This window comes from Ascaphus truei, chromosome 2 (genome assembly GCF_040206685.1).
Source record: "Ascaphus truei isolate aAscTru1 chromosome 2, aAscTru1.hap1, whole genome shotgun sequence".
Classification (NCBI taxonomy): domain Eukaryota; kingdom Metazoa; phylum Chordata; class Amphibia; order Anura; family Ascaphidae; genus Ascaphus; species Ascaphus truei.
Window position 1 is genome coordinate 412799603 of NC_134484.1, and position 26488 is coordinate 412826090.

General features: G+C 39.9%; 1 protein-coding gene across 2 annotated transcripts in view; it reads right to left on the reverse strand.

Annotated features, from left to right (window-relative positions):
• Window positions 1-26488, reverse strand: part of ST8SIA6 (ST8 alpha-N-acetyl-neuraminide alpha-2,8-sialyltransferase 6) — a 121454-nt gene that overhangs the window by 15657 nt on the left and 79309 nt on the right. The window contains exons 4-6 of one of the 2 annotated variants that reach the window (XM_075587501.1): window positions 22579-22665; window positions 21220-21364; window positions 17748-17860 (exon numbers count right to left, since the gene is read on the reverse strand). In XM_075587501.1, the coding sequence (XP_075443616.1) occupies window positions 17748-17860; window positions 21220-21364; window positions 22579-22665 (345 nt within the window). The remainder of the gene's footprint in view (window positions 1-17747; window positions 17861-21219; window positions 21365-22578; window positions 22666-26488) is intronic. The other variant, XM_075587502.1, reaches the window with a different exon arrangement.

Below are 26488 nucleotides of genomic sequence, written 5' to 3' on the forward strand. Positions count from 1 at the left end.
GATGCGAATGTTTAGGAGACGGAGGAACATTCTATTGCACGAGAGGCTTGCTGAGGGAGAGGATGTTATAGGCCAACGAAGTGACAGGGACAGAGCCAGGGACAGTGGCAGGGACAGGCACGCGGACAGGAGAGGGAGAGGGCAAGGAGATGAGAGGAGAAGAGAGTGGAGAGAAGTTGTGCCTCGTCCTCGTTTGTACAGGGAGAGAACCCTGTTAGATGGGATGAGTGAGGAGATTGTAAGTCGCTATCGTTTGAGTTCAGCAGCAATCTTAGCTCTTTATGAAGAGATACGAGGAGATTTAGATTTTGTGACAGCCAGAGGTCGTGCAGTCCCTGGGCTTGTTAAAATGCTGTGCTCATTACATTATCTTGCTTCCGCGTCATTCCAGACAACAGTGGGCATAGTGGGCGGGGTCTCGCAATCTACATTCTCGCATGCCTTTACCCAGTTTCTATGTGCACTCAATAGACGCGCTAGGAATTATATTCATTTTCCTACAGAGCACACAGAGTGGCTGGAAGTCAGGAATGGCTCTTATACCATAGCCGGGATACCATGTGTGCTGGGTGCAATCGATTGCACCCATGTTGCTTTGATCCCGCCTAGTCAGAGTGAGCATGCTTACCGCAACCGTAAGCACTACCATTCCCTGAATGTACAGGTGGTATGCGATGCCATGATGAAGATTATGCATGTGGTAGCCAAATTCCCTGGTTCCAGTCACGATTCCTCTATCCTGAGAAACTCATCAGTCTTCCATGCTTTCGAAGAAGGCTATTTTGGACCTGGTTGGCTGGTGGGTGAGTACACATTATGATGTGGTAACACAAAACTCTTGGTTTTCTAGGAATTGCTGTATGTTATAATGTTATCACTAATTGTTTCATATGTGTGCACCATGGAGTATAGGTGACTCAGGATACGGAATTAGGCCGTGGCTGTTGACCCCGGTGGCAAACCCTCAAAGTGAAGCAGAGGAGAGGTACAATGTTGCCCATATATCTACGCGATCCGTTATAGAGAGGACATTTGGGCTTTTCAAGACAAGATTTAGGTGTCTTGATAGAACTGGTGGGGCACTTCAATATAAGCCTGATAAAGTGTCTGATATTATCATTGCATGTTGCATTTTGCACAATGTGGCACTCAGAAATAATGTGCAATCAGACATACGTCAGGGTTTGGAGGAGGAGCATCCCGTCCATTTACCAGCTGACACTGAGCAAACAGCCAGTGGTGTTGAGACACGTCTGAATGTCATAAATACATTTTTTTCATGTAAGCAAATACATATATGGTCATAGTACTACATACATATATTCATTCTTTGTTATGATAAATACATTTGTCCAAATACCATTCACTTAGGAAACAGATGAATATGGGTCGCACACCTTTCTCTTCTCTGCTGTCTGGACAAATGCATGTGGCACCGGTATGTCATTCATCCACAGGTTCTATTATCCTTCTTATAATTAAAAGTTTTTATGTGTATGTGCATAAATAATGTGTACAAAATTAATATTTTATGTACATGATCTTTTTGTTATGCATACACAATACACCTACTATGTACATAGTCCTTAGTTAGTGCAGTATGGTTACATACAATGTTATTTTTGCAATGTGACATGTGCATCACAATGATGTGTACACCAGTGTGTTTTTCATATTATATTGAACGAAATCTACACAGTGTTTCATATCTAACACAAAATTTACACTTTGGTGTGTTGCTTACCTTCATGAACATGTCATGACAATGTTTTATATTCATTCATGTTTTCTTTTTCAAGGTATATCACGTCAATGACTGCTCATGGTATGTATTTCAACTCACATCTGTCATAAGATGTGCCAACCTCTATAAAGGTATACAGTAGTTACAGGATGTCTAAACACAACGTACTGAAAAAAATGTGACTATTGAAACATGTCGTTTCTGTATAGTGTACGTGTGTTTAGCTACACTTGGTGGTTAATGTGCAGTGTTTTTGAAAAGCATTAGGGACATTACATAACATTTAATGTTGCAAACGTTACTCATTCCATTCCTGTAATATAGGGGTGGGTGGAGAGAAGGGGATAAACCCTGGTCAAATATTTATTATGGGAGGATAACATCTACGGATGCACATGAGTGATCTTAACACTCAATGCATGTTTGCCTGTAAACACACCAATGTTTTCTACATCATTTACATACCAATGTATGTGATTAGTTCTTGTATCAATGCATCTTCATGTTGATTACAACATTGTCACATGTGTATGTCTAAGTCACACATGTGTGTTGATTTGACGTACATGTAACATGTGTCAAAATGTGAATACCATGAAAAATGTAAATTCTTTGTATTATCAACTTATCATACTTCATTCGACCCAATGATAATGTTGTTAATATAATTTTAATTTCATTCACGTAACTTAGTCATTATTATCATGATCCTTTACAACTAATGTCAACATATGAACGTCAATTACGTGGACATTTGCATACGCACACATTTGAGCAGCAGTGTTTGTGTGTGTAGCACTTTTTGTGTGATGCATGTTTTGCAACGTCAAATGATATAAACTAACATACTAATGTTGATTGTATCATCAGACTCATTTCGCTTTGTCTGTGTTGAACGTTTACTAAAAACACTAAACTATAGTTAGTCATGAAAATAAAATATACACACAAATGTTAATCTTTTCATGATGTTTAACTAATATTCAATAGCTCATGCATGTTAGGTTAGCACTACAACTTAGGTGAAAACTAACTTTTCACACGAATAAACAGTGTATCTGACCTACCTATTGTTATTGTGTACTTTCGGATACAATTTCTACGAGTAGTTATGTAGCATTTACATTCTTTCACAAGTCACATGTCACATTATACAATATAGTAGACAAATGTGTTTGCGGAGTGAGAATGTTGGTTGCATATTTAACACAGCAAGACATATAATGTTACTAGAAAATCACCACAAAACATTAAAAATTCTAACTTCAGTGCTTAGCAACATCATAATGTTAATTAAGTGCATAGTAAATATAGGCCTAACCGGAGAACATTATGTTTTCATTGTTAATCTGCGCAACAAGCATTGAAAGCATTGTTACATATGTATTATAATAGTTGTTTGCTCGTCATCACAATCATCTAATATAACGAGTAGATCATCTGAAATCATACATTGATCCCATGTATTCATCCGCGACATCTGTGAAATACAGCAAATACATGATGGTCAAAGATGGCACATTTATATATGTCTCTGCATGACAACGCGTAACACATCTGTATATTATTGTGGATATTCACGCATAAGTAACGTATATGTTGAAAGTGCAAGGATCAAACGACAGATAATGAACTGTCATTTTTATAATGGCGTTGCTGGCATTACTACGGATATGATATTTCCGGTGCCTGTATACATAATAATGTGCGCGCACAACTTCAAACATACTCACCCAGTAATGTTAGAAACTGTAATGAAGTGTGAAGATAATAACAAGGCCTGTTTGCATATAAGGCCTGAAATGTACAGAGATATATATATATATATACACACAATATAGTTAATTTTATATATATATACAGTAGATATAGATATATATATATCTATATATAGAGAGAAATATATATGTCTATATATATATAGACTGGTGGTGGAGCCGTTTCCTGTTTTGGTGTTTTAATCTTGTTCCAAAAACTGGTTATTAGTAATTGTTGGCCTAACTTTCTTTTTCGTGTCTCAGTTGTAGGTGTCCATTCCTGATTTTGAACAGATGTAAGCGGTTGGATGTTGACAGGGACCTGCACAGAACTTGCACCTACTGTACCGGTATCATCCAGAACTGGGGAATGAAGAACTGATGACTCGGGAGAAAAACTTGCAGCGTGTAAAGATCCATCCTCAGATGGGGTAAAGTGGAATTGTTGTTCTCTTGCAGTAATTCTCAACTGATTAGCTTGGCTTAGATTCACAACTATTGCTTGTAATGTCCTGTTTACATTTTGTATTTCTTTAGGAACTTGGATGAAGACGCTTTCTAATTGTGACATTTGTGCTATTGTCCTTTCCTGCTGTGATATCATCCTTTCAAGCACTGACATAATTTCTGTGTGGCGACGATTTTCTTCAACCAAGATTCTTTCTTCAGAGGCTGCAATAGCTGAGTATGTGTCACGAGCAGGAGGACTTGAATGCTGTGTCGTCGAGTGGGAAGATCTTCATGGTCACTTGATTGAATGTGTCCTTGATTGGCAACATCAGCTTCTACAAATAAATGAAGACATTATGAACTGCCATGGAACTTTCATTTGTTTGTCAATATAATGAGACTTGTTCTCACAGTTTGCATAAGTTTTCTGTTGTGTCAAATTAAAATGTAGTTTGAAGTAACAATTATGTTTCGACTCAGTGTGAAAGAAGAATGAATAAAGGTTGTTGTAACCTCACAAATCATAGCTGATAGTTTACATCACACACAATACATGTTGTCATTACAAACTACATTTTCTGTGACAATAACTGATGTGAAGTTAATTACAGGTGATAGGCATTTATTTAGCATGGCAACATAACATCTAGAATTCTACACATTAGATGTCCTGCACCTCATACACTCACCTTCAAACCTTGATGAGGAGCTGGATGAGCCAGGTGATGAGACTTGTTCAGTGTGAGGTGACACATGAGCTCCAGGAGCAACTACAGGCATACCCCGCTTTAAGGACACTCACTTTAAGTACACTCGCGAGTAAGTACATATCGCCCAATAGGCAAACGGCAGCTCACGCATGCGCCTGTCAGCACGTCATGAACAGCAAAACCGGCTCCCTACCTGTACCGAAGCTGTGCACAAGCGGGGAGACTATAGAGACTGTTACAAATGCGTTATTTACATCAGTTATGCACGTATATGACGATTGCAGGACAGTACATGCATCGATAAGTGGGAAAAACGCAGTGCTTCACTTTAAGAACATTTTCGCTTTACATACATGCTCCGGTCCCATTGCGTACGTTAATGCGGGGTATGCCTGTATATAGAAGAATAACATAATTTTTGATTGCCATGTGTACATATTTAACATAGAGTTTGTGTATTTGGAGTATTTATGGCTAAATATCAGCATCACTTAATGAAATGAAAAGATGTTTCTGGCAAGCTGTACATTATCCATTTTAACATAAATGTACATGTGAGGCTACTTTCCACTTGTTTTGTAAATACCATAGAACATACAATGTTTATGCCGTAATACGTTGTACAATTAAGTGTTCTATTGGACATACACTGCATATCTTGTGTAGTAAGATTAAAATAATAATGTACATCACTACCATGACTCTGCTTATAATTCAGTATGTAATTGTGGAAATGTAAACTAATTTTTTATGGGATATGTGTGAACAATTAATAGAAGCAGGTGTAGCGCTCATTGTGGCTGACACTCAACAACACATGCAGTGTGTCGCTCACAGATGCTACTGGTGTGATAATGTGCCGTTTCTATAAGGTTCAAAGAACATATGAGTGAACGAATGAGTTACGTACGTTTTCATACATAGTGGCCTGGTGGGTGAAAGTTTTCATAGAATAAACATTTCAAATGAATGTGATGAACTTCTGTGTAGCTTGCCAGCTTCTAAGAACTGTAGTCCCTCCCCCAAGACGTGACAGCACCCTGATGTTTTATTTGTTTGTAGCAGCTGTAAGGCATGTAAAAAAAGTTGACCGTAACATGACCCTGTGATCTGGCTGGGTGCCCAACCCCACCCCCTGTGTTCTCCTCTATGATGTGATTACATATTAATTGCAGCTGGTTTCACACACTGGTACATGAGCGAAATAATAATCTGAAGTGAGCTACATATGAACACAATTCAATAATATATGCTACATGTTCCTAATTATGGTCTCTGTATATGACATGAAGCAAAAAAGGACGTTTAATTAAAAATAACGAAATGTGTTAGTGCAATTTATGTATGTTCGCCTTTGAATGCACTATCTGCCATGCAAGAGTTGACGAGGCAGTAATGTCCTGTTTATAGGTGTTACATAGATTATCACTCAATTATGTATATATATATATATAGTAAACCAGGTGTCCCACCAAGGAGACAAAAACCAGCACTCAAGGTATATTGCAAAAGTGTATTTGAAAAAAAGCAGGCACATGTAAATCCAACGTTTCGGTCCTGTATAGGACCTTCCACAGGGGCGTGCTGGAGAACACTGCCCAAGGAAAACATATATACCTATCACCCACCTGTGTGCATAATCAAGAACCAGCTGATTGTAATTAAAAACAGGAGTACTGTAGGCGCATAGGAGCCCCGTCATCACTGTGCAGCAGCCCAGCCTCACCACTCCTCTGTTTACACTTAGCTATCAATGCCAGACACACCGCACATGTGCGCCTGCGGGTGGAGCCAGTGAGCACACCAGTCATTCTAAGGCATCCCCCGTTGCCATGGCGACACAACTAAAGCGTCTGTAACCATGGGAGTGTAGGCAGAAGCAGACTGCAATAGGGAGCAGGGGCACTGAGCCGTGCGAACATGATGACGTCACATCACCAGCAGCAACAGGTCCTGTAACCAAAATGAAAGTGCAGTATTAAAAACACATGAAGAGGTGAAAATATATACTCCAGATGCACAGTATTAATAAAAATCACTATCAATAGTGCAACAACAATAAATATACTAATATCACTCTAACATGCTACCAAGAGAAATGAATAGTGAATGCAGATTTGCTTATAAGAGTTGAAAAAGCAGACATAAAGGAAAGGAAGGAACAGGAAGGGGGAGTGGAGGAAAAGGGAAGAGGGAAAGGGGGATGGGAGGGAAAGGGGGGGGAGGGGAAAGGGGAAGATGGAGGAGGGAAATGGGGGTGTACGGGGGGGAGAGGGGGAAGGAAGGGAAGGAGGGAGGGGAAGGGGCGCTAAGGAGCAAAAATGCGGTCACATAATAAGGCAAAAATAAGCCCAAAGTTGAATACAGAAACGGATCATTCTAACTACACAGAGGTGACAGATGGCAGTGGGATCCCCAACTTTAACTCATAAATGTATCTCCCTAAAGTGATACTACTGTTGCTACAAAAAGTAACCCAGTTTAAAATCCTCATTAAGTCCTCTGGGTGCCATAGTATCAAGTTCATAGATGAGCCTTGTTTCCAATTGCAGTAATAATTTTCCTCTGTCACCACCACGAATGGACGTGTGCGCTTGCATAATAGGCATGCACCTCAGCGTTGCAAGGCTATGCTTAAAGTTTTTAAAGTGCCTCGCAACTGGTTGCTATTTATGGTCCTTCAATCCAGTGTTGTCGGCCAATGCCTTCCTAATAGATGATCTATGCAGACTAATCTGCTCCTTTAGCATGCGCGTCGTTTTATTAATACTGTGCATCTGGAGTATATATTTTCACCTCTTCATGTGTTTTTAATACTGCACTTTCATTTTGGTTACAGGACCTGTTGCTGCTGGTGATGTGACGTCATCATGTTCGCACGGCTCAGTGCCCCTGCTCCCTATTGCAGTCTGCTTCTGCCTACACTCCCATGGTTACAGACGCTTTAGTTGTGTCGCCATGGCAACGGGGGATGCCTTAGAATGACTGGTGTGCTCACTGGCTCCACCCGCAGGCGCACATGTGCGGTGTGTCTGGCATTGATAGCTAAGTGTAAACAGAGGAGTGGTGAGGCTGGGCTGCTGCACAGTGATGACGGGGCTCCCATGAGGAAGGTCCTATACAGGACCGAAACGTTGGATTTACATGTGCCTGCTTTTTTTCAAATATCCTTTTGCAATATACCTTGAGTGCTGGTTTTTGTCAAGCACCTATTTCTTTGGAGCCTTTGAAATGCCTGCTGTTATCTTTATATATATTGTTCCCCATCATCGGCCAGCACACTGGGTTTCCACTGCAGCAAGGGATTATGGGAAATGACATGCAAATGAGCACTCAGTGCAACCTTTTGCCTCCATATATATTAATTGTTACTTTTTGTAGGACAACTACATATAAATATAGATAGATAGATAGATAGATAGAGAGAGACATATATACAGATATATATGTAGGTATGCTTATATTGTGAAGAAAGTATAAGTAGCAGCGGAAATATAGATAAGAACTGTAACCTACGACACGCCTAGTACAGTAACATTTGTCACCTGGTGGAAATGGAGCAGAATAAATTCCGATATCCCAGTCCCCGGCCAAACCCTCCATGACGACGGGAAGAAATTTTGCCCACATCTGCTCCTCCAGTGCCAGAAGCATGCATCTGCTGTGCTTGTATTTTTTTCTTTAAGGTTGCCCTGATATCGTCAAATCTCTTCCGACAATTCTTCCGGTCCCTGACATGATTTCCACACGCAGACACAGCAAATGTTATTTGATTCCACATTTCTTTTTTTGATGCTGAACTTGTCCGCCCTTGAAATACATACATCATATATGACGTTAATTATTATTATAAAAACGAACAGTTTCCTAAACTGCTACCTGTTCCAAGAAATACCAAACATGCTGGTTTAGGTGTAATATATGTACCACATGAGCATTTACGTGTAAACATACAAATGTAAGGAAGCTTTCATGAATATTGTATGAACTTTGGGCAAATTGTACGACTGATTGTTATTGTCGTTCTAAAGCATGAGGAAAATATGTGTGTAACAATTAAGTTGAATTGATAGATATTATGGAATAATATTTTGATATTAAGACACCTCACATGACCTAGGATAACATGTCTTTGAAGAATGAATGCAAAGATAGACTTACCTATTAAATGGCCATACAGACAGTCATAGTGCTCCAGAATCCCTGTGACAAGAACTGTATTTTCCTGTTCATTGAACCGAGGATTACGTGGGCGCTCCACACGTTTCCTCTGAACACGTGCAGGCCCAGAGCTTGGCTGCTGCTGACTGGACTCTCCTTCTTCCAATGGAAGAGACTCCAAAAGCGGGTCACCAGTAACCACACCACCACCAGACACCCCAGCAGCACCAGCAACAGAGCCACCAGCAGCACTCGCACTCACAGCTACACCACTTGCACTCCCAGCAACACCACTCGCACTCACAGCAATACCACTCGCACTCCCAGCAACACCAGTCGCACTCCCAGCAACACCATTCGCACTCGCAGCAACATCACTCCCCTGAACCCTACGTTCACTCAGACGTGTACTCGCACGACTACCACTACCACTCACACCAGCATCACTCTTCCCACGCCTTGCGGCCATACCTTTAGCACTCACAAAGAACAGAAAAGAAATTTAAAGCCAATCGCACTGAACACTTACAAATAGAAAACAAGACAAAGATGTAAACAAAACAACACAGGACAAACGTCTCACAATACACAACAACTTTCTCAGTTAATATGAAATTTGTAAATCGGCCAGCTCTGTGTGTCTCTCTCTCTCTCACTCCCAACAACACAGAGAATGAATACCCTTTAAATGGGCAGCTCAATCCAAAACATGCTTTCTTCGGCAGATTCAGCAAGAAGTTTAATTGGCGAACCTAACAGCACCCCGCCATGCACGCCGATACACCTGTGTGTGATCCTCAAATCATCAGCAGAGTGGGCGCAAATGTTTTCGGCTTGATTCGGAATGGATTCGGCACTTATTGCATACGGAGAGGGAAAATCGCCAGAATCATGCCGATAAGGTACCCTTACTCGCCGCTTACTGCATAGAGCCCATAGTCATGTCTCAATGGAAGACAGATAGAGACTATTTCAACAGTACCAAGTGACGTATACCTCCCCAAATACTCCTTTAAATAAAACATGAGAGTAACGACCCATGTAAGTATAACTTAACTAACATACCGTAAAATCCCTGTTAACTGTGATGGATCTAAAATATATTGATAGGAGTTGTTTGATGGAAATGCCGCTTCCATTTCATTATCACTAACGGTGGTTACAGTTAATGCTTTGCTCTTTCCGGACAAAAACAGGACTTAATGTAGCATTATTGAGCTTTGAAGATGCACGTTAAGGGATAACCCATAGGTTAACGTCACTTTATTTAACAGAGCTCTGTGGAGCCTACAAAAACATATAAAAGACAAACAGACACGATTGTTGTGGTGCAATATATTTTACATTTTTACATGTTTTAATATACAAACAATAAGAAAGGTCCCAATGAGAGATCACACTGGCATTGAATAAGCACACATAATATAATGACATTTATTCATAGTCATTTACACATTCAAGATAGGTTCTGAAAGAAACCTGTACCTTTCCACTAGTGCTAAAATTATAATTCTGGAGACTTGAAATTGACCTGAGACTGTGTTAAAATAGTTTAAAATGTTATCATGTACATGCTCGCCCACGTGGACGTGAATATGTGCATGAAAGGAGGAAAAATACTGTACAGACTACTTATTTCTACCAAATTCTCTGTAGTCACGAAAGACCGGAGCTGTTCCTTCAGCAAACATTGGCACATCCTTTAATCTGACAACAATTTAGGTAACCCAGTTAATCAGAAACCTATTGTTACATTACGTAGAAATGACAACCTAAGAGATCTTCTAATACGTCCAGACACATACAGAGAATTCCTACCGATAAACCATCCAATAGCCAGCAAAAAAAGTTGCCAAAGCTGCCATGGCTGTATAACATGCTGCTCTTTCTGGGCTGATACAAGGTAATAGTTGTAAACATCTACATTCAGATAGATGCCAAATCAAACATGACCTAATGTTCATCATTTACATCATCATTTGTCCATAGAGTTTACAATATATTGGAAAGACAGTCCACAGCCTACGTGTATGTATCACGGACCATAAATCCACAATATGTAAAGCAAATAACTGCAAAGAAAGCCACATAACTGTTGCTAAACACTTTTTAGATCATGGCCACCAACTTTCAGCTCTAAAGTACCGTATTGGTCCGAATATAGTGCTATGTTTTTTCCCCTAAAATTGTCCTTCCGAAAACTGTACTCGCATTATATTATTTTTCAACACCTTCAAAACTTTAGGGTCTTATGTGCGAGGCCGTACTATATTAGGGCCAATTCGGTATATGGTCATAGATCAGGTCAAACGTCCTCCTAGAGGTGGTGATTCTTCACTCCTCCTGGTCCAATGCGACGCAAAGTGAATGTTTTAATTGGACACAACATCACGAAAAGGGTTAAACAAAGAGCTTTCCCTCTCATGTTACTTGTAAACATTGTGAATAGTCACTATTCTGCTATGAAACATGCTTCTTTCGAAGCTTAATACTGCTGCGATTATTGCCTAATGTATACCGGAATCCATCCTCTTTGGTCACTGTCTTGAGCAGACTGCCAGTAACTGTGAGTACATATGATGGGATGAGACTATCTCACGAAGCTAAAAGGACTTCGGTCAGTGAAATGAACGCAGTCGACAGTACTTCTGTACTTATATGTGTGTTGCTAATCCCTCTCAATATTGCTTTAATCCTTGTTTATTAAAGCACGTGGCATTATGTAACCCTGGTTTAGGGTTAAGCAGATACAACATTGTTGTATAAGAATTATCTGCCTTTCTCACTCCAAGTCATTTGAACACTATGGGGGATATTCTAGAGGCTGCGAGCCATGCGTATTTGTGCAGAAAGAGCCCTTTCTGCACAAATTTGCCGGTTGTCGTACTCTGTACAGGTTTCATTTCGGCTGTGCAAATCCAGGCAGTATGACTAAAAAGGCTCAAGCTCGACATTTTTTTGCAAACTCTCTGAATTCTAGTAGCTCCGTTAACTATAAAAGGGCTAAACCGATTGAAATAATGCACTGATTTTTTTCTTGCCACTTCAAGGCAGATTATAATCTGGGCTCGATGCCTACCTTCCTTTCCCAAGTAATGCCTTATGGTGAGTTATGTCCTGCACTAAGCAGAGAGCACTGACCACAATGTCGTACTTGTAAAGTCTCGGCCACACTCTCAAATATTAATAATATTATGAAGAGTATTGTGAGATTATTATAAAGAAAGGTCACTCAGAGTTTGTATAAGATAAGGTTTGTCATTTATTGTATCACAACAATATTCAGAAATATCAGAAATATCACAACAAGCTTCTTATAAGCTGATGGCTAGCAGTTACAGTATGTTACCAATCCATTCCTAACTATGCAGAGATTATATGGCTATATATGCATTGTCATACTCACAAACCAAAAGATATTCCGATAGGTCAGCCAGTCCCAGCTCAAGTCTCATCTGTGTGACTTCACACCTAAGTTCGGTTCTAGTTTAACATGGAGTCGTGCAAACCTATTATAGTGTTTCATTGTTTGCTGCGTACGTGTGACACGTGTCATGTGTCCATGCTCTGTGGTTTGTGACGTATGTTGTTTACCATCAGGAATTACAGTTACTGACGTATGATATATTTCATAATTTACCGTTAGACCACGGCTTGTTTACGTGAGTTAGTTCCCCTTTTATGCCTATGTAACCTGTCCCAATATCCTGCCACTTCTCAGCAAAACAAGCTATTATTTCTAAGACAAGAAAAGCCAGGATTTTAACAGTATACTCTAAGCTATACTAGGCCTTATAATGATACTATGTATATATATGTACCTGTGACCTGTATTCATTATGCGTTATATGCCAGAAAATACCTGTAATCCATAACACTTAAGTAATATGCTAATTAACTATTCCATAGCAGTGTCTGCCTTTCTACACTACTGGCTGGCTCATGATGTACTTTGCTCAAAACATATATTTTCTCTTATGTAAATATCATTACACACAAAAATATTATCACATTCATATGAACTACCTGGGCCACATTACATGCCTCATTGTCTAATGAAAGAACAAGTGGTCTGATTAAAAGGAACATTGCCTAATTAGCTGCCAATTTAACCCCCAATTTATGTACATACAGTAATAGTTTTTATTTTTATTTTTTAGAAACGTCGTGCTGTTGAACATAATTTTTTTTAACAGAAAGTTCATTGTTCATTTATCCTGTAAATGCGATGGATTCGCACCACAGACCCATTTTGGTTGGTCCCCCCAAGCATAGTTTGAAAACCGGGGTCCTCAGTTTATTCCACCCCACCTTACCTTCCCTCTCCACATGCCCAGTTTTATAAGCATTTGCCACTACTGTGTAATAACTTGTGTATCTTTCGATGTATATGTTTTTGCACCAGAATGTTTATGAAGGTTGATGCACTGATTTTTCTGCTATATATAAGTTACCACTCTGTTCACCTATATTATATACCTCTGAAACACCACCATGCCAATTAATATAATTTCCAAAAATACCAAGGGCCTAAACACCCCCCGAAAGAGACAAATTGCTCTCTCGGAGGCTAAAAGACTAACAGGAGATACAGTATAATTCTGTTACAAGAAACTCACCTGAAAAAAGAGGATCAATCATTGCTGTTTAATAGTGATTACCCTCTAATTTATCATTCATCAACCCCTACGAAAAAAAATGGTGTGGCTACACTTTTCCATAAAAATTTAAATTTCAAAGTAGACAAAATCAAAAATGATCTCGCCGGGAGAATTTTAATTATCACAGGCTCACAAGATTTTACTTATCTAACAATTGTCAACATTTACGCCCCTAATGAAAACCAACAATCTTTCTTCCAGGAGCTAACAAATTTAATACATTTTGTCCAGAAAGGACTTCTAATTCTGGCTGGAGATTGAAACGCAATAATGGATTCAAACCTAGATAAGTTCCCCAGTCCTCCACCACCACAAAAGACAGTTTCTTCTACTCGAGGACTAGTATCCATGACCAAGGAACTGATGCTTTTAGATTCCTGGAGATTAATGAACAACAAGGTAAAACACTTCTCCTTTTTTTTCTCATCCCCATAATAGTTATGCACGAATAGATTATATCTTAGTAGATCAACAAATTAGCGATAATATATCCTCAGCAAAAATTGCCCCCCCCTGCTTGGTCGGATCACTCTACACTTATGACTACATTGGAGGGCCTCACAACCAAAACTAAAACAAGGTCGTGGTTTTTAAACAAATCTTTACTGATGAATCAACATAAACTCCAATTAGTGGAAGAGGAACTGGACCAATATTTTGAAATAAATAAGACCCCAGAGGTTTCCTCTTTTACCCTTTGGGAGGCTCATAAGTCAGTGATTAGAGGCAAGCTGATTGCTCTGGCTTCTCAGGGGAAAAAAATAAGAAAAAAATCCAAATATTAACATAAAAATGATCAGAACTAGAATCTATCCATAAAACAAACCCCTCCTGGAATAATTACAGGCAAATAATTTCAGTAAGAGGCCAATTAAATCTTTCGTTGGTGACAAACGCAGAAAGAGCTATAAGATGGACTCAACAGCAATATATCAAAAAAGCAACAAGGCAGATAGAATGCTGGCACGCAAATAAACAAAAACAAGTAAAAGCTCAAATTCATAATATATACACCAAAAATGGCTTGGTATCCCACAAGCCCAAAATGATAAGTGACACATTTAAAGAATACGACTGTATACATCCCTTTACAATTTACCTGGCCCAGTGGAAGAGTCGGCTAAAAATAAAAGGGCAAAAAAAAATTCAGGAACTTTCTAACAGAATGCCGACTCCCCACACTGAAACCGAATGATATAATAAACCTCGAAAAAACTATAGAGCCCCTCGAAATTTTGGACGCAATTAAATCCCTGAAAATTGGGAAGGCCCCTGGTCCGGACGGATTTTCTAACCTTTACTACAAGAAATTCTCCACAACATTTCTCCCATATCTAACCAAGATATTTAATGAGATGCTTATTGGCCTTTCCCCACCTAGAGATATGTTATGAGTAACCATAGTGGTAATCCCAAAAGAAGGAAAAGACCCTCTGATGTGCTCTAGCTACAGACCTATTTCCCTGTTAAATACAGACCTAAAATTAAATGCAAAAATTTTGGCCACTAGACTAAATAGTATTCTCCCTAGATTGGTCCACCCGGATCAGGTGGGTTTCGTCCTGGGCAGACAAGCCCTTGATAACACAAGAAGGATGGTAAATCTAATACATGTAGTGAAACAAACAACATGTCCATCTCTATTATTCTCATTAGACGCAGAAAAAACATTTGATAGATTAGACTGGCAGTTTATGACGGCCATGCTCTCATAGATGGGATTAACACCCAAAATTTTAAATAGTATAAACACGCTATACTCCGCACCAACAGCCATAGTGAAAACAAACAACTCTTTGTCCGATCCTTTCCTAATATTAAATGGAACCAGACAGGGGTGTCCGCTGTCCCTTTGTTGTTTGCCTTGGCCATGGAACCATTAGCCTGCTGGATACGAATGAATCCCAATATTACGGGTATTTCTGTTGAAAAGGAGGAATTCAAGATAGCTCTTTTTGCGGACGATATACTATAGACGCTTTCAAAACCTTTTATTTCACTCCCTAATCTTTTCCAAGTTTTATCAGAATTTGGTTCTCTTTCAGGTTATAAAATTAACTACTCCAAACCTATGGCCCTTAGTTTAAATCATCCCAAAGAAATGGTAAAACTACTCCAACTTAACTTCGACTTCAAATGGAATCCAAACCACATTAAATAGTTAGGGTCCAAATAACAAAACATTACTCAACTCTATATAACACAAATTTTAAACCCTTTTTCGACCAAATAGCAAAAGATCTGGCCACTTTGAATCCATATATAATATCCTGGTTTGGGAGGATAGCTACTATTAAAATGAATATTTTACCTAGACTCCTTTACCTCTTCCAAACTCTCCCAGTAAAAATCTGCCGGGAAGACATAAACAATATTCAAAAGAAAATATTGAAATTTGTATGGCAAAATAGACGCCTCAGAGTCCGCAAAGACCTCCTTTATAAATCTAAGTTAGAAGAAGGCTTAGCCCTCCTGAATCTACAAAACTATTATAGAGCTGCTCAATTACGGCAATTAATTGGTTGGCATACAAACCCAGCCGACAAAAGATGGGTCGAACTAGAAGAATCTCCTCTGGCTCAAAAAAAATTCTAGACCATCTGAGATTTATAAGAACCCGGTGATGTCTTTGGCCTGTAATCTCTGGGACTCCCTTAAATCTAGGTTCCAACTAACTGGTATCCCATCCCTTATGCGACCTCTGTTTATGGACCCCTCTCTCCCTTTTTACACAGGTAACCAGCAAACCAACCCTTGGGTCCAAAAAGGACTCCTAAGAGTTAACAACATTCTTATCCATGGGAAAGTCCCTTCATTTGCATCATTACAAGCAAGTCACGATATTCCCTCCTCTGAATTTTTCAGATTTCTCCAGGTTAGACACTATATCCAATCTAGCTACAAACCAAATTGACCTCATGATTTAACCTTATATGAGGATTGGTGTCTGCACCAGTCCCTTACAAAGGGTATTATCTCCAAGATATACCATAATCTGACTCCTATCAAAAGCAGCCAAACCCCTGATAAATATATGGTGTCCTGGGAGAGGGAGTTAAACATCAGTTTGGATCTTGACATATGGAAAGATATTTGGGAAGCGGTCTTTAAAAATTCATTGTGTGTTGTGATTAAGGAGAATATCTACAAATTAATATTTAGATGGTATATGACTCCTATTAGGTTACTCTCCTTTCTCCCAGGTGTTTCCCCTCTGTGTTGGCGTGGTTGTGGTAAAATGGGGAATATACTGCATATATTTTGGTCATGTCCCAAAATCCAGCCAACATTGAGGGAAGTGTTTACCCTAATACACAGGTACCCTGGGTATTACTGTCCCACATGGTCCAGTAAATATATTGCTAGGAAAACTAATGGGCAATCATAACAAAAAAGAAGATAAAGTTGTCTCCCAAATTTTAAACACTACTAGGTGCACAATTGCCAAGAATTGGAAACAATCTGCCCCTCCCCCCCATCTGTAAACCAAATAAATAACAAAATATGGCATATAGTTTACATGGAAAAACTCTCAGCCTACCTGAACGACTCCACCTCACAATTTTTAGAGATTTGGTCCACTTGGTTTCGTCATGCAGGTATATCCCCATATTTAAATTAAAATATTTTGAATGGAGTGATTTATGATGTATTTAAACGGTTGCTCACTATGTTATATTGATGCAAATGCTGTCCCCTTCCCTTCTCCCCCGATCCCCCCTCCCTATTGTGATATTACCAGATTATATGTACTCCCCCCCATTTCTTTTTATGTACCCTTTTTCTTTATTTCCAAAAAACGATCAATAAAAAATGTAAGTAACAAAAAAAAAGAAGATAACATATTATAGATACCAACTACAAAACAAAGGTCACATGTATAGAAACATTTATAAGCTACATGTTGTTCATACCAATCTTGAATTATAAAGACAATGTAACTAATTGTATAGAATAAATTACATGTGGGTTCATTACTGCAATACATCTTACTAAGTAGGAATTAACCTTTAAGGTTGGCTTTCCTTGTCAGAACGCCTTGTTCTTAATTGCCTCATACATTGCAGTGACAAGCATGCACTAACATATTACTGTGTTTTAGTATTGAAAACAAATAGCTTAGTGACCATGCAAGGCAATATTGGTTTGCCAAATGTCTTATCTCCCCAGGCATCACCAATGTTTAATGAACCTGGCCCTAAAGATTTACATATTTGATCAGGTTATTATATAGGTCAAGCTATAATTTGCAATGTTGCATTACCTGAATACAAAATCCGCTTGGTCAATTTCAGCTCCACAGCTACTATTTGTTAGGATCCCCCCATTTCCAACCACAGCACAGTGCTTGAAAGGGATTCCCAGGAATGGCTGTGACTAGAAGGTAAAAAAACCTCATTAACATTTCTTTAATGTCACATTGTTTCAATGTGTTGAACAAACTCCCATTTACATTGTACTTCTAAAAAGTGATTATTCAAGTTGTTTATGACTTCCAGTCAAGATGTCTATGAACCACGGAGTTACTCAAATAAAATATGGAGGTGGTGGAAACTCGGAAACTGGAAGGCACGGAGATTGTAGGTCTGGTGCTGGTACAGGAGAGATGGGAATCCACAACCACATCAGAGTCTTCGTAAAAATAGCAGGCCCCGCCGCACACAGAGTAATTCCAGTGATGTCAACATCACATTATCAATGTGGATTTATTGATGCACTGTGATGTTATAACAGTAACAAGGCGAAAAAAACCCCCAGGTGCAAAATAGGTACAGAATCACCTCGACCATACAAAGGCATTCCTTTGGGATATAATTTTCCTACAATTCATGTTCTGCTTCGTCCTTCCCTCCTTTTGTTTGGAAGACAAGACTGTTTCATATCTGGAAGCTCTAATCCGGCTATTAGCATATCTCCCACGTATCTCAGGTATGCTCCTTGTTCTGCACAAAGAACATTGTTCTGGCAACCAGGAGTGAGCAGTGAGAAGTAGAGGTCAAAAGCACGCTTTGACAGTGGTGCTACCCAGCAACTAGTTAATCTCACACTTCTGGAGCTGCTTTCCTGAATAGCAGAGCTTGCAGGTTCTGATTCTGTTGCCTGTGCCTTAGGCTTGACAACATAGTGTATATTGAAATCCTTCTAGGAAGTCTGGGGTGTGAGCTATTTAAATATAGTTTACATATATCCCAGGTATCGAAGGTGTGCTTCTTTCTGAGCAGGTTAACATGGTCACCTTTAGGCTGAAATTGGCTCTAGGAAGAGCTTCAATTTAACCTCCCATAAATTGTGTAATTAAAAAGCTTACTGTATATCTCCTGAACGGAGATGTTAAAAATAAAAACAGCTTTGGAAAGGATAAGGAGAGATCTCAAATTAAATATAATATGAAATGCAAAAAAATCAGTACTACACTCTGATTTGTTTCTTGTTGCTTTATTTTATTTTTTATTTTTCAGCAGTCACATTTCCTGCAGCTTTTCTACATGAATCATGTTTCCATAATTATATTTTTATTGCATTATTGTGCTGTATTATTTATTATATGTTATTATAGTATGTATGGTGTATTTACATGTCTAATATCTACATAGATATCATATACATATACAGCTTTCCCAAGGTCCAGGAATAGTCTCCACCTTGTGCCCCCCTTCCCCCTATACCCCCATCGGAGACCCTCTCTCTCCCTCTATTTCTCTCCTCCCATTCACTGTCCCCCTTCTCTCCCCCTCTCCCCCTTTCTCTCTATCACCCCTTTCTCCCTCCACTCCTCTCGACCCCAATCTTCTTTCATTCACCCCCTCCTCTCATCCCCCTTTTCTCACTCAACCCCCCCAATCCTCTCGCTGAAATCCCCCATCCCCTCACTCAAACCCCTTTGTTCACTCAATCCCGCCACCTCTCTCAATCAATCTCCCTGTTTCACAAAATCCCCCCATCTCCTTCACTCCACCCCCCTCCCCATAATCTCACTCAATCCCCCACTTCTCTCTCACTCTCCCCCAGTTATTATTATTATTATTATTATCTTGCGGGGGCGCTAGGAGGGGGAGGCTTTCGGGGAACTGGGGCCCCATAGGTGGAAGTAGGTCCTGAACTCCAGGCGGGCCCAATTTCCATCACTGGCCGGGTGTACCATGGGGCGGGGGTGAGATTAGTGTAAAACGGAGGATCCTGCAGCTAAGAAGAACTGGGGCCCCATGACACATAGAGACTCAGGCGGCAGCCTGATATTGAGCCCTGACTCCTTGCTCCAGCCAGGCAGGACTCCCTTAGCCACTGGGCCGGGGCATTTGTTCCAGCTCTCTCCCCCCTCCCCCACCTTGTCGGAGCTGTATGTGTGTGTGTGTGTGTGTATATCTATCTATATCAATTATTAATAAACTATTAAATCCTACTATATAATCCATATAGATTATTAATGTTAATTTATATTAGATAACTTAGAACACTGAAAACCTTAATGGATAAAATACTATAAGATTAGTGTTCAACTCTCTGAGTTGAATTCTTCAATCAATTTAACCCCAATTGCAACAGGATTTATATCTAATTAACAAGTACTTTATATGTCTCTCGTAGTTGATTAGGCAAACCCGTCCCCTAATTATTAGTCAAGTAAATGTGTTTAGAGTATTTAAGTCAGTCTATCTTGGCTGTGCCATATGGGTGTTTAAAATATTTAAGTGTCACATATAAAGTATCTGTGGAGTTAATTTTGGAGGTGAAGACTACAAGAAGATCTGGACTCTGCCCTACAACTACAACGTTAAGAACTTGACTTTCTAGATGCTCTGATAATTTGTACTTTTCCTATCATCCAATACCTGGGAAGTCTCTCTTCCTGCATCTCAATATGCCCTCCCGTATTGTTTTTTCTGTTAACTGTTTCCTCACTCTTTTGTAAACGTTTCTGTTCTCTCACACTTCCCCTCTCCCCTCCTATCCACATTTCTTCATCTCTCCTCCGCTCCAACTATGCCTGTGCCTGTGCACTGCACCATTTTTTATACACCTCTCTCCCAACAACTTCTTTACCCCTCAATAAAAAGCATCCCCACAAATCCTCTATTCACACACTCTATCTACTCCTTCCTGCTGCTGGGAATATCTCTCCTAATCCTGGACCCAGATATATACACACCTGCTCTCACCCACACCTCCCTGCCACCTCTTCCCCTGCTAATGCTGTTAACTTATCTGATTTAATACTGACTTACCTTAAATCTCGCCCCACAAATCAAGCATCCCAATAGCCTGCACTCATGGTTATTGTCCCTCTTACAGTCACTCTTACCAACCATTGTGGCCAAGTACTGCCATCTACAGCACTTATTCCCTCACCTGCTGTCTCTATAAGTCTCCCATCATACCACTTAGATTGTAAGCTCTTCGGGGCAGGGATTTATTTTTCTATTATCTGATTTTGCTACGCTTATTGTATTATTAATATCCCTGTACTGAATTCTTTGTTAAGCGCTGAGTACACTTTTGGTGCTATATAAATAAAGATATACATAAATACAAAATATGAACTATCCTAAAAGAAAAGAACAGTTTAAACTCAGGCATACACTTATAAACTATAGTACAGTATATAAAGTATATACCAATCAACGTGTTGCTGCTTCCATGCCAGAGAATGCGTAAACTGCGACCCCGGAAGACCTGCAACAACTTTCAACAAAGGTGGGAGCTGTTGGAGTTAAGGCAGATGGTCACATCAAACTTACCTTAGGGAGCATTCTGTAAATGTCCTCAGACATTAAAATGCTCTTTTTATTTTCCACTTCATATGTAATGTTACTTCCCAGCGAGGTATTGTTTTGTGAAGCAATGAAATTATTAATAGCGTTGCAGCATGAGGACAAATTCAACCTGCAAAGGAAATCGGTTTATGAATTAAACAGGGAAGATACATGCTTGGGACCAGAACCCTGAAGCCCCTTGAAGACACATCTACAAGGATGGTGTAAGTCCATTTTCATTATTAGTTACCCAATTGGTGCCAATGAGGCTGCTGTGGCTCCCCACAACAAGTTCTAGGTAGCCTTACTTGTACTTAAGGGGTTACAAACTCTTTATTTAATGGTATATTTGAAAAGTGTGTGTGTGTGTGTGTGTGTGTGTGTGTGTGTGTGTGTGTGTGTGTGTGTGTGTGTGTGTGTGTGTGTGTGTGTGTGTGTGTGTGTGTGTGTGTGTGTGTGTGTGTGTGTGTGTGTGTGTGTATGTACCAGAACCTGCAGAGACAGGTCAAGAGGCTGTGGGGACTGCCCAGAAAGGTGTACCTGGGAGCTGCAGGACCCTGCAGCCGTGAACAAATTTAGCCAGGAGGAGGTCAAGCTGCTCAGAAGATGTGCCTTGCACAGGAGATGGACTTTCCTCAAGAGCCTAAAGTTAGGACAATTTAGTCAGCCTTTGTTACATTGCTTGTGATTCAACTGTCCCTGAGTTTGTTCAACAGGTAAGCGGGGTAGCCGCAAAGTGATTAACCTCTTTTATGCCACAATAATTTGCAAGACATTGCTTGGAAATGCCTTTCTAGTCTGTATGGCATGCAATGGGTAGATTGTTAGAATAATGTGTGGATTATTAACCCTTTAGTTAGGATGGCTGACATGAAGACAGACTCTTTTGGGTTTATTAAATAGGGCCCACTCTCTCACACTCACCCTCTTCCCTCACTCTCTCTCGTTCTTTCTTTTCCCATTCTCCCCTTCTTTCTCTCCCCATCTCATGTCTCCTTAGCAGAAAGCTCTGTTTTAGTGTCTGGATGGGAGTAACGCTTAAATAATGTCACATTAAATACATTCATAAAAATATAAGAATCAAGACACAGCTTGCCCTAATGCTGTGGCCAGCTTAAACATTTCTGGGAAATTGTGAGTAATACAATTTTCTAGTTTTATACACGAATATGGAGTTTTATACATTTGACTACATTAAGTCAATACACTTTAAATTAGCAGTTGGATTGTGTTTGTGCATTGGTACTATATTATTAGTTGACATATGCTGCAATTGCCATTGTATACAAAGTTAATCCAGAGAGACGTATAGTTCTGGAAAATTATACAATGCTACAGCATTACCTGAACTTTCTGTATTCTTCAGGTCTTTTTTCCCATGTACAGTTCTGCATTTCATTAATAGCCTGGATGTAATAGTCTTCTGAGTACCTTTTTTTTTAAAAATGAATAAAAAAACAGTTGGGTGGATTCACTATTGCTCCGACATTAACTGCCCTGTAAGTCAATACCAGATAACGCTGGTTTGAGATCCAATGTTCCTTATTTCATTTTTACTAAATCCAGTCAAATCTTAAAGATAAGATAAATGGCACTACACTGTTATTGTGTGACAATTTTATGAGGTAAAATACTTATATTAGATGTTACTCATCTGAGACATTGGAGCATACTCTAGTAGCTGCTAGATGTGCAGAAAGAGCCCATTCTGCTCAGATTTGCAGGTTCTGCTATTCTGTACGCCCTTCTCGCATGTCCAAACCATGCGGAAAAGGCTTTTTAGAAGTAGTTTCATTCCAGCTGTGCAAATCCAAGTGGTATGACCAAAAATGCTCAAACTCGCTAGAATTCTAGTAGCTCTGTTAACTCCAAAAGGCTAAGCCGCTTCAAAGAACTCACACATTTTATTTTTTTGGAGAGACCTATTTTAGTAAAGGTGAAAGTTCAAATATGCATATGGCCACTTGAATATACATGTATATAAAATAAAAAAAGTATGGGTTGTGTGCCGAGTACGTGCGTTCTAAGTGAAACATCTTTGTGTTTTGTCACTGTCAAAAGTCTTTAATTGAATCAACATCATAAAAATCGATACACAATTTCAGTGACAAAGCAAAGAAGTTTCACTCAGAACCCGTGTGCTCGGCACAAACCCCGTATTTTTTTTTCATGCACCATGTGTACCAAAAATCAGAAGAATTTTTATGTATTTTTTTTGTGTAGGTTGCGGTACCTGTTTTGGGGCCAACAGAAGAGATGTTATGTATGTCAATGATTCATACAAATGTTTTGTAATTTGAAGCGAACCCACTGACTAACATGGAGATCTGCATAGCAATGCACCCACAGGTCGCTGGCAGCAACAAAGCCAGTGATTTTATTGTGTACTTGACCCCCGACCTTGCATATGGTAAATAAATAGAAGCCTACAGTATATCACATCTGTTTCAAGCAGATAAAGGATGAGGAGATGGGGATAGAGTTAGTAAAGTTTCTGACAATGCATTTAGAGTATGATGATAACTGAATGTTCACTAGATCCTTCTGCGAGATCATCGTTTTCCTTTCCTAAAATGTCACCCCTTTATCTGATTTCCCAAGGTAAAAACAAAGCTGGAGCTTATTTATTTATTTATAAAATATTTTACCAGGAAGTAATACATTGAGAGTTATCTCTCGTTTTCAAGTATGTCCTGGGCACAGAGTTAAGACAAATAATACATGGTTACAAATACAGTTACATAAATGAACAGGGTATACATTATATACAAGACATTGCATGCACAGTTAAAGAAAATATATGTTATGGGCGAATGAAACAGTTACAGACCAGATTAAAATGTGAGACAGCCTTAGATTTGAAAGAACTTAAATTGGTGGTGGATGTAAGAGTCTCTGGTAGGTTGTTCCAGTTGTGGGGTGCACGGTAAGAGAAGGAGGAACGGCCGGATACTTTGTTGAGCTTTGGGACCATGAACAGTCTTTTGGAGTCTGATCTCAGGTGATAGGTGCTGCATGTGGTAGAGGTGAGGAGCTTGTTCAGGTAGCTGGGTAGCTTGCCCATAAAGAATTTAAAGGCAAGACAGGAAAGGTGAACTTTGCGCCTGGACTCTAGTGATGACCAATCTAGTTCTTTGAGCATTTCGCAGTGATGTGTGTTATAGTTGCATTGGAGAACAAAACGACAAATTGAATTGTAGAGGGTGTCAAGTTTGCTAAGGTGGGTTTGAGGTGCCGTGCCATATACTATGTCTCCATAGTCAATAATTGGCATTAGCATCTGCTGTGCGATACGCTTTCTGACCAGGAGACTTAGGGAGGATTTGTTCCTGTAACTAGTACCCCTAGTTTGGCATAGGTCTTGGTTGTCAGGGTATCAATGTGCATCCCGAATGTTAAGTGGGAGTCAAACCATAAGCCCAGGTATTTAAAACTAGTGACAGGGGTTAGGGTGGTGTTCGTGTTGGTTCTAATATGGAGCTCAGTCGCTGGAAGCTTTAAGAATTTAGACTTGGTCCCAAATACCATTGTTACAGTCTTGTCAGTGTTTAAAAACAGTTTGTTTTGGGAAATCCAGTTTTCGAGTCTCAGAAAGTCAGACTGAAGTATGTGTTGAAGGTCAGAGAAGCTATGGCTGTGTGCATATAGAATTGTGTCATCTGCATACATGTGTATTGAGGTTTCCTTACAAGCTGTGGGATGATCATTAATGAACACTGAGAAGAGTAGGGGCCCCAGAACAGAGCCTTGCGGGACACCACAGGTGATATCCAGTGGGTTGGAGTTAGAGCCTGACATGGACACATGTTGGGATCTTCTTGATACGTAGGACTGAAACCAGTTTAAAGCATGCTTCCCTAGTCCAGAGCTCTTGAGTTTGTTATGCAGGATAGCATGATCAACTGTATCAAAAGCCGTTGCAAAATCTAGGTATACTGCCCCAGTGAGTTGTCCCCGTTCATTCCACACTGGATTTCATTGCAAACTTTTAGCAGGGTAGTTACGGTGGAGTGTTTGGGACGAAAGCCAGATTGGAATTGGCTAGGGAAATTTGTCTTGGTGTAGCAGTCGTTTAATTGGGAGTGGACACATTTTTCCATGACTTTGGATAGAATTGGGAGAAGTGAGATTGGTCTGTAGTTTGAGACTGTGTTTTTGTCCCCACTTTTGAAGATTGGGACAACTCTGGCAGTTTTCCAGGTCTTAGGGATATGGCCTGCAGACAGGGTAGAGTTGACTATGGAAGCAATTGGTTTGGTAATGGCTGGGGCACCAAGTCGTAGGAACCTAGACTACTAGACTACTATATAACTACATATCTCATATTTCACTCGCCAGCTGCCAGGGGCGGGGTGAAATATGGTAGACATATCCAGCAACAGCGGCCTTGTGTGGGCAGTGAGGGAGGCCCACAGCTGGGGAGCCAGGGAATCAGCGGCCAGACAAAGCATTTGGGCCCAGCTTCCGGCACGCATCGGTGTCAGAGGGCCGGCGTGGGACAGTGTAAGTGAGGGAGGCCCGCAGCAGGGGAGAGCTGGGGCCCAGTAGCCGGCAAGGCAGTTGGGCCTGCCTGGGGCCCGCGCAGCTACCAGGCCCGGGACACTTGTCTCTGCTCTTCCCCCTGTTGGTGGCCCTGGGCGTCCATAAAAATGATCAAATAGATAAAACTCATGTAGGTTAATACTTTGTTTTAGAGCACAAAACAGACTGTGGAAGCTGGTATTCTGAAGTAAAGTAATCAAAGACTTCAAGTTGTCATTACGTTACCAATCGTAGCTAATAGTTGGTTAAGGGTAAAGTCATTACAGCATTTACATATATGAATTTCTATTAAATAAAATTACTGTGATTTAATTGTGGCACCACTGCCCTTAATGGTAGGTCATGGTTAGTACTTGCGTAACAATGACATCATGGCAGCCCTTCTCTCTCTATATAATTTTTTTTTTTTTTTTTTACAATATATAGTCAGCCAGATGGCATCGTGGACAACCTATGTGAGAAGTAAGTTGGTTGAGATAATCAGGTATCTTATTTACAGACATTAAATATAGTGGCACTCCAGTGAAAGTTGTATCCTGTCTGGGTGCAAACTCCTGGGGACTGGAATACATAAAAGATGGAAGGGCTTAGTTGTGCAATCAACTTTATTAATTTTTCTATCATTGTTTCGTCTCTCTACAGTAGCTTTTCTCAACATGAGAGGCTCCGGTAGAGAGTCGAAACATTGATAGTTTTGCAATTAACTTTATTT